General features: G+C 72.2%; 2 protein-coding genes across 3 annotated transcripts in view; both read left to right on the top strand.

Annotated features, from left to right (window-relative positions):
- LOC129514719 (metastasis-associated protein MTA1) overlaps positions 1–5,291 on the top strand; it is a 29,294-nt gene extending 24,003 nt beyond the window's left edge. Inside the window, exons 15-21 of one of the 2 annotated variants that reach the window (XM_055333449.1) lie at positions 32–221; positions 343–432; positions 1,463–1,615; positions 1,769–1,804; positions 4,290–4,321; positions 4,412–4,563; positions 4,671–5,291. In XM_055333449.1, coding sequence (XP_055189424.1) covers positions 32–221; positions 343–432; positions 1,463–1,615; positions 1,769–1,804; positions 4,290–4,321; positions 4,412–4,563; positions 4,671–4,821 — 804 coding nt within the window. In that variant the 3' untranslated portion in view covers positions 4,822–5,291. Of the gene's footprint in view, positions 1–31; positions 222–342; positions 433–1,462; positions 1,616–1,768; positions 1,805–4,289; positions 4,322–4,411; positions 4,564–4,670 lie in introns of those variants that run through there. The other variant, XM_055333450.1, reaches the window with a different exon arrangement.
- Positions 5,292–7,715: 2,424 nt separating this feature from the next.
- Positions 7,716–12,224, top strand: LOC129514698 (cysteine-rich protein 2). The gene is made up of 8 exons (XM_055333430.1): positions 7,716–7,807; positions 10,333–10,427; positions 10,545–10,602; positions 10,838–10,978; positions 11,051–11,119; positions 11,199–11,293; positions 11,512–11,569; positions 11,659–12,224. Exons 1-8 carry the CDS (start codon positions 7,765–7,767, stop codon positions 11,724–11,726), a joined length of 627 nt encoding a protein of 208 aa, XP_055189405.1. The 5' UTR covers positions 7,716–7,764; the 3' UTR covers positions 11,727–12,224.
- The last annotated feature ends 666 nt before the right edge of the window (positions 12,225–12,890 follow it).

Below are 12,890 nucleotides of genomic sequence, written 5' to 3'. Positions count from 1 at the left end.
CTGTGTCGGGGCGGCGCGCCCCCTTCCGCAGAGCCCCCACGGCATCCCAGCCCGGAGCAGCGGGAGTCCCAAGTTTGCCATGAAGACGAGACAGGCCTTCTATCTGCACACCACCAAGCTCACCCGCATCGCCCGGCGCCTGTGCCGAGAGATCCTGCGCCCGTGGCACGCTGCCCGGCACCCCTACATGCCTATCAACAGTGCGGCCATCAAGGCGGAGTGTGAGTGCCGCCCCCCAGCCCCGGGCTCGGTCCTCGGAGGAGGGGCTCACAGCACGTGGGGCGGCCGGGGGGTTATGGGGGTTCTGACCCCGGGCTCCTTTCTGTGTGCCGGCCCCCACAGGCACGGCCCGGCTGCCCGAAGCCTCCCAGAGCCCACTGGTGCTGAAGCAGGCCGTGCGGAAGCCCCTGGAAGCTGTGCTCCGGTACCTAGGTAAGCCTGCCCCGCCCCAGCCCCGCGTGGGCGGCCTGGCAGCGGGCGCCTGCAAGGGAGGGAGCCGGCCTCCGTGCTGCCACCGAGCCAGGCCTGGAGGGGCCCTTGGGGCCTGAGCTGCCGTGGCCCCCGGCCCCCCACGCTTCTGCCTTTGTATTGCTGCAGCGCGTGGAGGCCTGGGGGGGGGGGGTCCAGGGGGGCCTGGGGGCGTCCAGGGTTTGGCCACACGGACTCAGGACGGGCTTCGGGCATCCACTGCAGACACCTGCAGGATGGTTCTTCGCCCCCAGCCCAAGCGGACGGCCCATTGCTGCGTGAGCAGCACACACGCCTGGTCTGCAGCCCACAGGGGGCCCTCGGCTGGCACCCCTGGGCTAGGCTTTGCCCACCGCTCAGCCAGCCATGGGCGGCTTGTCCTGGGGGCTCACCAGGGCGCTTGGGGGCAGGAGGGAGCTGGCCCCTGTGCTGAGCTCAGGGCGGGATCGTGAGTCAGTCCCTCCAGCGTGGAGGTGGCTGACCTTCTGTGAAGGACATTCCAGAACCATGACCTAATCGTGTTCCACGTGGACGCAAGTGGGTTTGGCGTCATCAGATGTCTAGGGTCTGGGTCGGGGGGCTGGGCCTTGCCCCATCTTGAGAGCTACCGGGGCCCGGGGGGGTTGCTTGGCAGGTCCGAGCCTGAGCCTGCGGCCGGCCGGCGCTGAGGGGGGTGTGGCCTTGGCTGGGCCAGCCTGGCAGTTAATTCATCGCCTGGCCGGCGGCCAGCCTGCTGCCATCAGCTCCGGTGGCCTGGACCTAGACACCTCTGATGGGCCTGCTTGTTTATGGGCCTGTGTCTGGAGCCTGGAAGCTGCTGGCAGTCGCCAGTGATCTGTGGGGCCCGGGCCCGCCTCGCTCTCCCCGCTCCTCGGACACCCTGATGGGCAGGGCCGGCGGTGTGCTCCCGTGGTCGACCTCCATCGGGATGGGCCCCGGGGCCTGCTCGAGCCATTCCCTAGCCACAGTGAGCCCCCGCTGTTGCTCCCAACAGAGACCCACCCCCGCCCCCCCAAGCCCGACCCCGTGAAGAGCGTGTCTGGCGTGCTCGGAGGCCTGACCCCGGCCAAGTCGGCCCCCGTCATCAACAACGGCTCCCCCACCATCCTGGGCAAGAGGAGCTATGAGCAGCACAACGGGGTGGACGGTGAGTCTCCGGCGGGGCGGCCAGGCGGGGCCTCGTCTCTGGGCCGGCGCGGCCTGCTGGCCTGGGGGTGCCCGGCCGGCCCTGTCGCTGCCTCGCCCGCGCCCGCTGATGGTGTTCTCTCTCCCTCTCTCTCCCGCCGTCGGGCGCTGGCAGGCAACATGAAGAAGCGCCTCTTGATGCCCAGTAGGGGTAAGGCCTGCGGCGGCCGCTGGCAGGGTTGCTGCGCGAGCCCCCATGCGCTGCCTGTGTGTGCTGTACCCTCGCGTGCATGGTGCACGGCGGGCGGCTCAGGGCTCGTCCAGGGGCCAGTCCACGCGGGCCGGGCCGCACCCTGCTTCCCCGCGCTCCCCCGGTTCCCTTGTCGCTGGGCAGAGAGCCAAGTGTGGCCTCACGGGCCCCCCATCGGACGCAGCCGAACGCAGTCTCCTTCCCCGGGGCCTCTGGCTTGTGGGGTGTCCCCTCCTTCCCGGCCCAGTGCCCGGTCAGTGGACTGTCCTCGCTCGTGTAGCCCTGGTGCCCCCGCCGCCTGCCTGTACTGTCTGCCGTCGCGCTGTGACCGCCCGCATGCCGTCAGCCTCTGCTCCCGCGGCTGCCCGTGCTGTGCCTACGACCCTCCTGTGCGCCCTGCTGTGGGGGGGGGGGGGCTTCGGGACCCCGGCCTCTCTGGTGGGGGCAGATAGGACCGAGCTGTGGGCCTGGCCGGCAGGGCTGGGGGAGGCACGCAAGGCCCAAGGGAATGTCCAGGCCAGGGCCTGACGGGGAGGCACGCCAGGGCCAGGTGTCCCAGAGCGGAGGCAGCACGCTCCAAGTGGGGCCGGACGCCCAGGGGAAGGGGGTAGGCTGGCGGGGGGGAGCAGGGGCCGTGGGACCCTGCCACCACCCAGTGCCCAGGTGGTTGGCACTTCGGGAGCGGGCCTCCTGATCGTCCAGGCCGGTGCACAGTCACTGCCCCAGTGGCTCAGGGCCTTGCTTTGCCCCCTCAGTTGGGCGAAGGGGCATCCACGGGCTCTCAGACCGCGCCACAGTGAGGTGCTAAGAGGGGTGGCCGTGGTGGCAGCGAGGGGCCTCTGGGCCCCGGAGGCTCTGGCCCCCCAGCATCCGCCCGTGGCCGAAACGTGTGGAAGGGAGGCAGGGACAGGGGAAGCAGGTCAGAGGCCCTGCTGACGGAGGCTCGGGGTCATGGTGCGGGCCAGCGAGCACGGACGTGCCCAGAGTTCCCTGCTCTCACGGGGCTGGGGAGCTGCTGCCGAGGGGTGGGCCAGGCACGGGGACCTGCGAGGGGCAGCAGGCAGTGGCCATCTGGCCTGGCCTTGCGCTGGGCCCTGTCCCCTGGCCTGCCCTAGGCCCCCGGTGCCCGCTGTCTCTCTTCGTGAGCCCCTCCTTGGGGGCTCTTGCCCCTTGGCCGCCAGCCCCCCACGGTCAGCCCCCCACGGGGCCTGCCACAGGCCCCGGTGCTACTTAGCAGGTATCTTTGCTGCGCTTTGGGGCTTTTTTTTGCAAAAAGCCATTAACGAGCGAGGTGGATAAAGTTAATTTGCTTCTATCGGTTTGTCCAAACTGGCGTGTTTGCGCATCTCCTCGGGTCCAAGCATGAGGGTCCCGAGGGCGCCGTTGCTGGGCGCCTCCCCCAGGAGCCCTGGCGCCACCCACAAGCCCAGCAAGCAGCCGCAGCTGGCCCCCTGAGGCGCCCCCGGGCAGCCCGCGGGCAGGAGCTGAGCTCTGGGCCGGCCCGGACCCTGGCACCCTTGGGGCCTTAACCCACTAACCCAGCCCCTGCAGGCGCATCTGCTCCGCACCCGCCCTCCCCGGCCGTGGCAGTGCACGTGCTCCCTGCCTAACACTAACCGTGTGTTTCCTTCCCTCCGCACCCGTCGCTCTGATAGGCACTTACCTGGGTAAGTAGCGCCGGGCCTGGGGGCTGCGGGGCTGCGGCGGCGGTGGTGGCCCGTCCCTCCGCCCTGCCCAGGGGCGCCCCAGGCTAGGAGGTGTGCGGTGGGAGGGCTGGACAGCTGCGCGCAGGCGACAGACCTCCGCCAAGGAGCGTGCTCGGGAAGGGCTAGTTCTGGAAGGCCGCCGGCAGGCCAGGCTCTCGTGCTCCCACGGGCCGCACCGTGTGCTCGCGTGCACGCTCACTGGCGCAGGCGGAGCCGGGGGGCAGTGGGGTCATCGGGGGTCACCTGGCTTCTCTGCCCGGGTGCCCGTGGCCGGGGCCTGGGGGGTGTGGACCACGGCCTGGGAGGGTGCCCTCTCGAGCCGGTAGGGTGGCCGCGCCTGTGCCCTGGCCTCTCCTAGAAGCTTCCATGTGCTCCTCCGGGGCAGCTAGCCCCAGGGTCAGCCAGGGATGCTTGATGTCCCTGGGGAAGAGGCGCAGCGCTGCCCGAGGAGGGGCGGCCCCCCGCGGGGTTCTGGTACCACCGTGTTGATAGCCGGGCGAGGCGTTGCCTGGCTACCGTGTAAACCCGGCGTCGTCTGTGGCGGCCCAGCCGGGCAGGCGGTCTGCGTGCCAGGGAGCGGGCCGTCACACCGGGACGCCTGCCTTCTGCCTGGAGCCCAGGAGCTGGGGGGGCTCCCGCGGCCTCAGGCTCGCCCGGCGCGTGTGCTAGGCCGCGGCTTGGGGGGGACGCAGCCCCCGCCCTCAGCTGCAGGCCTCACGCCCCGTTCCCCCTCTTGTCAGGTCTGGCGAACCACGGACAGACCAGGCACATGGTAAGAGGTCGAGCCGGCCGCGGGGCTGCGCAGCAGGGCCGGGGGGGGGGGGGGGCGCGGGCGTCCCCCTCACGCCGCCCCTCGCCGCAGGGACCAAGCCGGAACCTCCTGCTCAACGGGAAGTCCTACCCCACCAAAGTGCGCCTGATTCGGGGGGGCTCCCTGCCCCCCGTCAAGCGGCGGAGGATGAACTGGATCGACGCCCCCGATGATGTGTTTTACATGGCCACCGAGGAGACCAGGTGGGGGCCTCCCCGGGGCGGGCGGGGGCGGGCGGGGCGGCTCCCCGGGCTCCCCGGCACCCCCGGCTCCCCCGGCTCCCCCGGCACCCGCGCCGCTGTGTTCGCAGGAAGATCCGCAAGCTGCTATCGTCCTCGGAGACCAAGCGAGCCGCGCGCCGGCCCTACAAGCCCATCGCCCTGCGCCAGAGCCAGGCCCTGCCGCTGCGGCCGCCCCCGCCGGCGCCCGTCAACGACGAGCCCATCGTCATCGAGGACTAGCGCCCGCGCCCGCCGCCGCCGACCACAGCCCGCGCCCCCGCCCGCCGCCCGCCCGCGCCCGCCCGGTTTTGGTAGCGTCCCCCTCCCGCCCCACCGCACAGAAACTGCTCCTCCGGGACGTCGGGAAGAGGCGCGCCCATTCCCAGGATGCCCAGGAGTCGTTTTTAGCTTTGTGTTTACTTTTTGGCCGGAGCGGAGCCGAGGAGCCGCCTGCGTGCCCGCACCGCGCTGCGGGCCCCGCGGGCCGGCCGGAAGTTTTGTTGTGTTCTGTTGAAGGTGCCATTTTAAATTTTATTTTTATTACTTTTTTTGTAGATGAACTTAAGCTCTGTAACTTACATCTGGAATGTTAGGATCGGCATGGCCAGCGGCCGGCCGCGCTGCCTGGTGGGGTTGGCCCCTGGTCTTTTCAAGTAATTTTCATATTAAAAAAAACAAAGAAAAAAAAACTCATAAAAAGAAAAAACCAACTAGCCCTGCCCGTGTCTTGTGTCCCCTCGTCCCCCGCCTTGCCTCGGGCGTCCAGGCTGTCCCCGTCCCCCAGCACCGCAGGGCGGGGGGCGGCTCCGGGCCGAGATCGGGTCCTCAGGCAGGAGGACGTTCGGGCGAGGGCCCCGGTGAACACCGTGTGCCCCGCGGCTCTCCTGGGGTTCTGCTGTCCCCTTGCCCCCTGCCCCCCCCCCACACTGGCCCTCTGTGGGACCTGGCCCAGTGACCCCCTGTCTCCCGTGGGGGTAAGGTGCAGAGCTCGGGGCCCTCACACAGCGGAGCTGAGACCCCCTGTGTCTGGTGGAGTCACAGGGTGGCCTGGACCTGGCCTGGGACCCAGGCGGGCAGGTGCCTGGCTCCGGTGGCCCTGTGGCTCCTCTCCCACCAGGGCGGCCAGCATAGCTGGGTCAGGCCGGCCCCCCACCCTGCTCCTGGCACAGCCCTGCCCCAGCTGTCCGAGGATTTCTGCCCAGAGCCGCAGGGCCAGGCCAACCAACCCCCAGCAGGTGTGGAGTTTCCAAAGTGAGAATTTGCTCAGATTTCAGCAAATACGTTGTTCTCAGAAATTCTACCTCTGGCCATACCTCTGCACCCACCCCTGCAGGCCGGCAAGACAGGGGCAAGCTGTCTAGCCACCCGAGAGAAGGGTCTGGGGGGACACCTCTTGCTCTCTGCCAAGCCAGCTGGCCTGGAGGAGGCTAGGCCGGGCCCTCCTGGGGTGGGGCCCCCTCCACCTTCCTCCCCGAGCTCTGCCTCCTCCTCCCCCAGTCCCACCCCTGATGCGTGCACATCTCAGCCACGGAATTAAAATAGAAACTACTTGTGCTCCCCCGCTGGAGACAGATAAGGGAGCCCTGGCCTCCCTGGAGCCCGTGATGGGGCCCCGTAAGGTGACAGGCCGGGGTGTTGAAGATACGGCCCACTGGCCGTGTCGTCTGTAGCCCGGGTACTCCCACCCTGCCCCAGGACAGTGGTGATGGCTCGGCCGGGAGCTGAGCTGACCAAGACGAGCTTCCTGGGCACCTCTTCCAAACCCCCGGGGTCTGAGGATGGGGTAGGGAATCCCTCGGGCCCTCTCCCCTCCTGCACACAGACCCACAGAACCTCCAGAGCCGCCGCCTGCCGTCGAGCCCAGCCCGGGTCCCTGCAGCAGAGCCTAGCCGGTCCTGTGTGCTGTTTACCACCAGTGTTGCCAGGATGCCGAGCCACTGTGGCACCGGGGGGGGGGGGGGGAACCCCAGGGGTCTCTGTGGGCCCTGCCCGCTGCTCTGCACCCCTGGTGCCCTCCCCCATCCTGCTCGCTGGGAGCCTGTCTGCCCTGGCCCTGCTCTTGCTGCGGCCCTCGGTGTCCATTGGCCCAGAATGGCCCTGTCACACCAGGGAGCCTCTGCTCTGCCCTGGGACTGCAGCTGGACGCGGGGCACCTGTCCCAGGGGTGTCCCGTCTGAGCTGTGCCCCGTTGCTCCCCAGGCAGGGCTGGGCCCTGCGCCTGTTGCACACATTCCCTACAGGAGCCCCCTGACGCCCAGCCTCAGCGAGGAGGGCCGGGGCACCGCTGAGGCCTCCCGCCCCCATCCCCGCCTTGCCTGGCACGGGCGGAGTCAGGGTGCGGCCGGGAAGGGGGGCTGGTCAGGCTGGTCAGTCAGGCTTGAGGGGACCACATGTTTCTGGGCTGTTGTCCTCACGGGAATGCGAATGGCCGTGGCTAGAGGGTGTGAGTGCGGGGGGTGGGGGGGTGGGGGGATGGGGGGATGGGGGGGAGAGCTGGGCCGCGGCGGGGCTGGCGTGAGGTCTGGGTGTCAGGCCAGGAAGGGGCTGGCGGGGTCGGCGCGGCGGGGGCGGCTGGAGCCCCGCGGGGGCCCTGAGACCCGCGCACCGAGTCCTCCCGCGTCGGCCCGGGGTCCCCAGTGCGCACCCCGCGGCCGGTGAGAGCTTGGGGGCAGCGCCCGCCGCAGCTCCCGGCCAGGTCCCTCCGCACCGCGCCTCCCGCCCGCACCCGCCCGGGCCGCGCCCGCCAGGAATCCGGCCCCCGCCGCCCCGTCCCGCCGCGCGCGTCGCCATGGAAACCGAGCAGCAAAGGGACGCGGGGCGGGGGCGGGCGGGCGGCGGGGCGGGCCCGGCGCGGGGGTCCGGTGCGCGTCCCGGGGCGGCCTCGGGCCGAGGCCACCGCCCGCAGGGCCCGGAGCCGGGGGCCGCGGGCCCGCCCGTTGCCATGGACACGGCGCCGCGCGGGCCTCGGGGCGCGGGGCGGGGCGGCCCCTCGCGGCGCGGCAGGTGCGCCCCCGCCCCCCGCCGCCCCCCGCCGCCCCCCGCCGCCCCCCGCCCGGCGCCGCGGGCTCCCGAGGCCCCGCCCCGGCCGCGGAGCCAATGGGGCGCGGGCGGCGGGCGGCGGGGCGGGGCGGCGCGGCGGCGCGGAGACGGGCGCGGGCGGCGGGACGGGCGGGCGCACGGACCATGGCCTCCAAGTGCCCCAAGTGCGACAAGACCGTGTACTTCGGTGAGTCCCGCGCCGCCGCGGAGCCCTTCGCCGCCCGCACGGAGGCGCGGCCCCGAGCGCGGGCGCCCAGGCGGGGGCGGGGCGGGGGCGGCGGCGGGGGCGGGGGCGGCGGGGCGCGCGGGGCTCCCGGCCCGGGGCGCGCGGGGTCAGGCCGGGGCGGCGGGCGGCGGGCGGGGGGCGGGGGGCGCTGCGGGAGCCCCTGCGCTGCGGCTCTCCTCGGCCTCCGCGCGGACACGTGGCCCCGCCGCCGCCCCGCCCCGCCCCGCCCCGACCCCGACCGCGACCCCGACCGCGACCCCGACCGCGACCGCCGCCCCGGGCCGGGCCGGGCCGGACGCGCTGCGCCGGGGCCCGTCCGTGCGGGGGCGACCTCGCCTGCAGCCGCTGCGAGTCCCAGCGCGCTCCCCGCCCCCGGCTCCCGCCCGCAGCCCGGGCACCTGGCGCCCCCCGCCCCGTGCCCCGCCCGCCGCACAGCCTCTCCGGGCCGATTCCCTCCCTCCCTCCCTCCCTCCCTCCCGACTCGGCCGGGGCGGCCAAGTCCTGCCCCTGATCCTCCCACCAACCCGGCCCCAGAGGGACAAGCGGTGGGGGCGGGGCAGGGGACCCTTCCCTGGTCGCTGCGGGGACAGCGGGTCTGCAGTGGGGGCCGCCGGGCAAGGTGGAGGAAGCCACTTGGCCTCCCTGCCCCCGGGCGCAGAAGGAGGTGCAGGGTTGTTTGCTGTTCCCAGAGGGGAGGGACCGGATTTGGCCGCGAGTGCTTCTGCCCTGGCTGGGAGCCTAGGGGCTTCCGGCTGCCTCCCGGGAGCTGGCCCAGCCCTCGGTCCCCATCCCCGTCCCCATCCCCGTCCCCATCCCCGTCCCCATCCCCGAGGGGGCTCGTCCCTGGGGGTCGGCGTGGGGAGCGGCCCCAGGGTCCTCCTGCCAGCGGCACTGCCCCCGAGCCTGCCCCCGAGCCTGCCCCCGGCCGGGCCAGCTCGGGGCCCTCCAGGGCTGGGCGGACAGCCGTGTGGACAGGACGGCCGTGTGGACAGGACGGCCATGGGGACAGGACGGCCGTGGGGACAGCCCGGAAAGCGCTTCTGCCTGCTTGGGCGGTCGCCGGCCCCCAGCAGGAAACAAAGGCAGCTCAGACCCGGCTGGCTTCTGTCCTGGGCGGGAGGCGCTGGCAGAGGGAGGGGGCCTTTGGGCTGGGATCCTGCCCATCCCCCAGTCCCCCCCCCCCCAGCACCGACACCCATGAGCTGAGTGGAACCTGGGCCAGGACACCCAGAGTGACCTCCGAATGCCTCGCCTTTGTGTCCCGAACAATGTGCAGCAGCCCGGTGGGGAGCCGGTCCCTTCCATGCCACTGGACCCAGCCCATTCCATCCTGGCAACCGGGCTGCTAGTGTGCGGCCCCCTACCCACCCGGTGGCTCTCAGGGTCGTCCCCTGCCCCCATGTGGCCCTGTGCTCAAGCTGGCCAGTGTGGCCTGGCCCTGGCGGCCCTGGGCTGCAGCTGCCACGGCCGCCGCTGGCCAGCAGGAGCCCTGGGAGAGGGAGCGGGGCTGGCAAGGGACCCAGGCCCGCCCTGGACACAGGACCCCATGGGCAGAGCGGCCTCGGGGAAAGGGGTGGGGCGGAGGGGGTCCCGGAGGCTGGCCCTGGCCTGGCTGGGCCCAGCAGGTCCTGCCAGGGCCGTGGGGAGCTAGCACCCAGGGCCCCGAGCCCGGGGCGCCAGCAGCAGCACCCATGGGCGTCTGGGGGCAGGGAGTGAGCCGGCCAGGCTGTTGCTGCCCACCCTTGGGGAAGCCGCGGCAGCGTGCGCGAGGGGGACCCAGGAGGCATCTGCGGGGCCTCGGCCTCCTGCTGGAGGGCCCAGGCCGCCTCACCTCCTCCGCCCTGAGGCTTCTGCTCAGACCCCTTCCCTCCGGAATTCCGGCTTGGCTCCGGCCTTTCTTCCTGCCCTCTCCTCCACCGCCCTTCCTGCCCCGCTCTCCTGGGGGGGCCCCCACGCTTCCGCGCATTGGGAGGTGGCCCAGCGGGCGGGGTGGGGAGATGGGGGGTGACTGAGCCCTTAGTGGCCAGTCTCTGACCCCGAACGTCAGCCAGCAGCTGGACGCGGTGCGGCGGGGGTTCTCCCCATCTAGACAGGTGGGCATCCTGTCCCCCGGGGTGGAGCGTCCAGAGGCTCCGCAACCCTCCATGCCCCCCTGCTTGCCGGCCGCGGGGCGGGGGCCTCTGGCAAGTTAGGGCCCAGCTGGAAGGGTTCAGGGACCTGCAGGGGGGCGGGGCCAGGTGTGTGAGTGTGAGGCAGGTGTTTGAGGCAAAACCTCAAACCCGGGTCACCTCAAAACCTCAGGTGCTAGGGCTGGGACCCCGCGCGGGGAGCGAGGGTGAGCAAGACCCAGCAGGGGAGCAGGGACTCCGAGGAGCAGAAGGCGGTTCTGGCGAGGGGTGGGTGCTCCGGGGCCCAGGTGGGGGGCGGGGCAGGACGAGGGCGCTGCAGCCCTGGCCCTGACCCCCCCCGGCCCCCCCTGCCCCCAGCGGAGAAGGTGAGCTCCCTGGGCAAGGACTGGCACAAGTTCTGTCTCAAGTGTGAGCGCTGCAACAAGACGCTGACTCCGGGGGGCCATGCGGAGGTGAGCCCCCTGCCCTGGGGCTGCGGGGAGCAGGGCGGGGGATCCGGGGCTCCCCCACCCTCAGGCCGGGCCTGTGGCTGCGGGGACCCAGCCCTCACCCGGTGCCCCCCTGCCTAGCACGACGGGAAGCCGTTCTGCCACAAGCCCTGCTACGCCACGCTGTTTGGACCCAAAGGTGAGCTTGGGTCACCCTCCTCAGCCTGCGAAGCCTTCTGGCTCCGGGAGGCCTGGCTCCTTCCCGCAGTCCCCTCCTTCCTCCGTGCCCTTCCCAGGAATCTACCCCAGCCCTCGGCACCCCCTGGGTGCCGGGTCCTGACCCCACGGCGGGGCCGCGAGGGCCCTTTCCTGAGCGGGTCAGTGGGGTACGCGAGGCCGCCGGCCACTCACCCCCCAGCGCCCGCCGCCCGCAGGTGTGAACATCGGGGGTGCCGGCTCCTACATCTACGACAAGCCCTCTGCCGAGGGGCCGCAGGTCACCGGCCCCATGGAGGTGCCTGTGGTCCGGGCTGAGGAGCGCAAGGCGAGCGGTCCGCCCAAGGGGCCCAGCAAAGGTGGGCTGGGCTCGGTGTGGGGGGGCGGGGGTCCTGGGGGGCTGCCCTGCCCTCACCGCTCTTCCCCCCCAGCCTCCAGCGTCACCACGTTCACGGGGGAGCCCAACATGTGTCCTCGCTGTAACAAAAGGGTCTACTTTGGTGAGTGACCTCGCCTACTGCCAGGGGGTGGGGGTCTCCCCAGGAGGGTCCCTGGCATCACCGTCTCCCCCCTTCCCAGCCGAGAAGGTGACGTCCCTGGGCAAGGACTGGCACCGCCCGTGCCTGCGCTGTGAGCGCTGTGGGAAGACGCTTACTCCAGGCGGGCACGCGGAGGTGAGGGGCCGGGCAGGGGTGTGGGGCGGGACGGCGGGCGGGTGCTGCCCCGGCGGCCAGAGGGGAGGCATGCCCTGCCGCTGCAGAGCCGCCAGAGCCGCCTGGGCCTCCACCGAGCCGGCTGCAGGCCGAGGCTTTGAGATCTTGAAGGCCGCGGCGAGGGGTGTGTGGAGGCGGCAGGTGCGGGACTGGCCGCCCACTCCCCGTTCCGCCCGCAGCACGACGGCCAGCCCTACTGCCACAAGCCCTGCTACGGGATACTGTTTGGACCCAAGGGTGAGTGTGGCCAGGAAGGTTGGGGTTGGGGTGCCCTGCCCCGCCCCGCCCCGCCCGGCTCCCCGCCACCTTGCCGCCTCTCCCCGCAGGAGTGAACACTGGAGCCGTGGGCAGCTACATCTACGACAGAGACCCCGAGGGCAAAGCTCAGCCCTAGGGCGAGGGCCCGTCCGCCTCCCGCCAGCCTGCTCCGGAGCCCGCTGCTCGGCCCGGGGGCAGCCGCTACCCAGTCCGGCCCGGCGCGTCCTGCCTGCAGGCCCAGGGCCCGGTGCCGCGGGTGGCGGCCTGCCCGCCCACGCCTGTTGCTCTGGCCGCCCCTTGCCCTCTTGTGTCCTCATGGTCTGTGCCCCTCCTCTGTGTGTCTCGTGTCCCTGCGTGTCCCTGTGTGCCCGTGGCCCCGGTGGGTCTCCCTGGGGTGGCCACCCCACACTCCCCCTCTCGCGGCCCCAGGCCTGCCCCACAGTATTACTTCTGCTTCCCTTGCCAGTGACGGCCACAGCCACGCTCTTCACGGTGTTCCCAGGGGGGCACCGAGGGCGTCCCTGCCAGGAGCCCTCCGCCCACCTCCCGCACCGCCTTGCAAGCGCTTGTCTGACACGCGGCTCACACTTACCGCTGAGATTTGCTGTCAATAAAAGGTTTGAGGATCGGGGGACCTAGCGCTGTGTGTCTGGCTGTGGGATGGACGTGAACCCAGGACGGCATCTCTGTGTCCCATCCACGGGTGCTCCCGGCCCCTGCGGGCGGGCTTCTGCTGGGGCTGCGGTCCCGCTCCCCGGGAATGCCAGCCATGGGCACCGGGGCCAGGAGGGGTTAGCGTGGGAAAGAGCCCAGGGCCTGGCACGCGGAGGAAGGGGGGCAGGTGGCCGGAGGAGGGGCCGTCTGCGGGTGTGAGGGAGCTGGGGCGGGGGACAGCGGGCCTGGATGGGGAAGGGGTGTGGTCATTCGTGGGGGACAGAAGGCAGGCAGCGCGGGGCTAGGACCCGGGGCCTTGAGTGCCCTGCTCAGGTGCTCCTGCCCAAGCAGCGTTCCTGTGTCTGGGTCGGCAGGGAAACTGCAGTCACCCCCGATCCCCAGGCAGTCCCGCCTGCGCCTTTGAGGACCCCTCGCCCTCGCCCGCCGGTCCCTCCTATCTGCTGCCCAGCAGAGGGCGCAGCTTGTCCTCGGCTCTGGAACCGGGCTGGGCTGGGGCCGAAAGCCGGCGGGCGGCGCCGGCCCTGCTGGGCCCTTGTGCCCTGCACCCCAGGACCAGCTCCGTGCGTCCCAGCCCTGGGCGCCTCCCTGGCCCACCCTCCGGGCCCCAGGCTCCACGTAGCTGAGC

The sequence above is a fragment of the Nyctereutes procyonoides genome, unplaced genomic scaffold (assembly GCF_905146905.1).
Source record: "Nyctereutes procyonoides isolate TBG_1078 unplaced genomic scaffold, NYPRO_anot_genome, whole genome shotgun sequence".
Taxonomy (NCBI): Eukaryota; Metazoa; Chordata; class Mammalia; order Carnivora; family Canidae; genus Nyctereutes; species Nyctereutes procyonoides.
The sequence above is the reverse complement of the archived record's forward strand: the minus strand, read 5'-3'. Positions and strand labels throughout refer to the sequence as shown.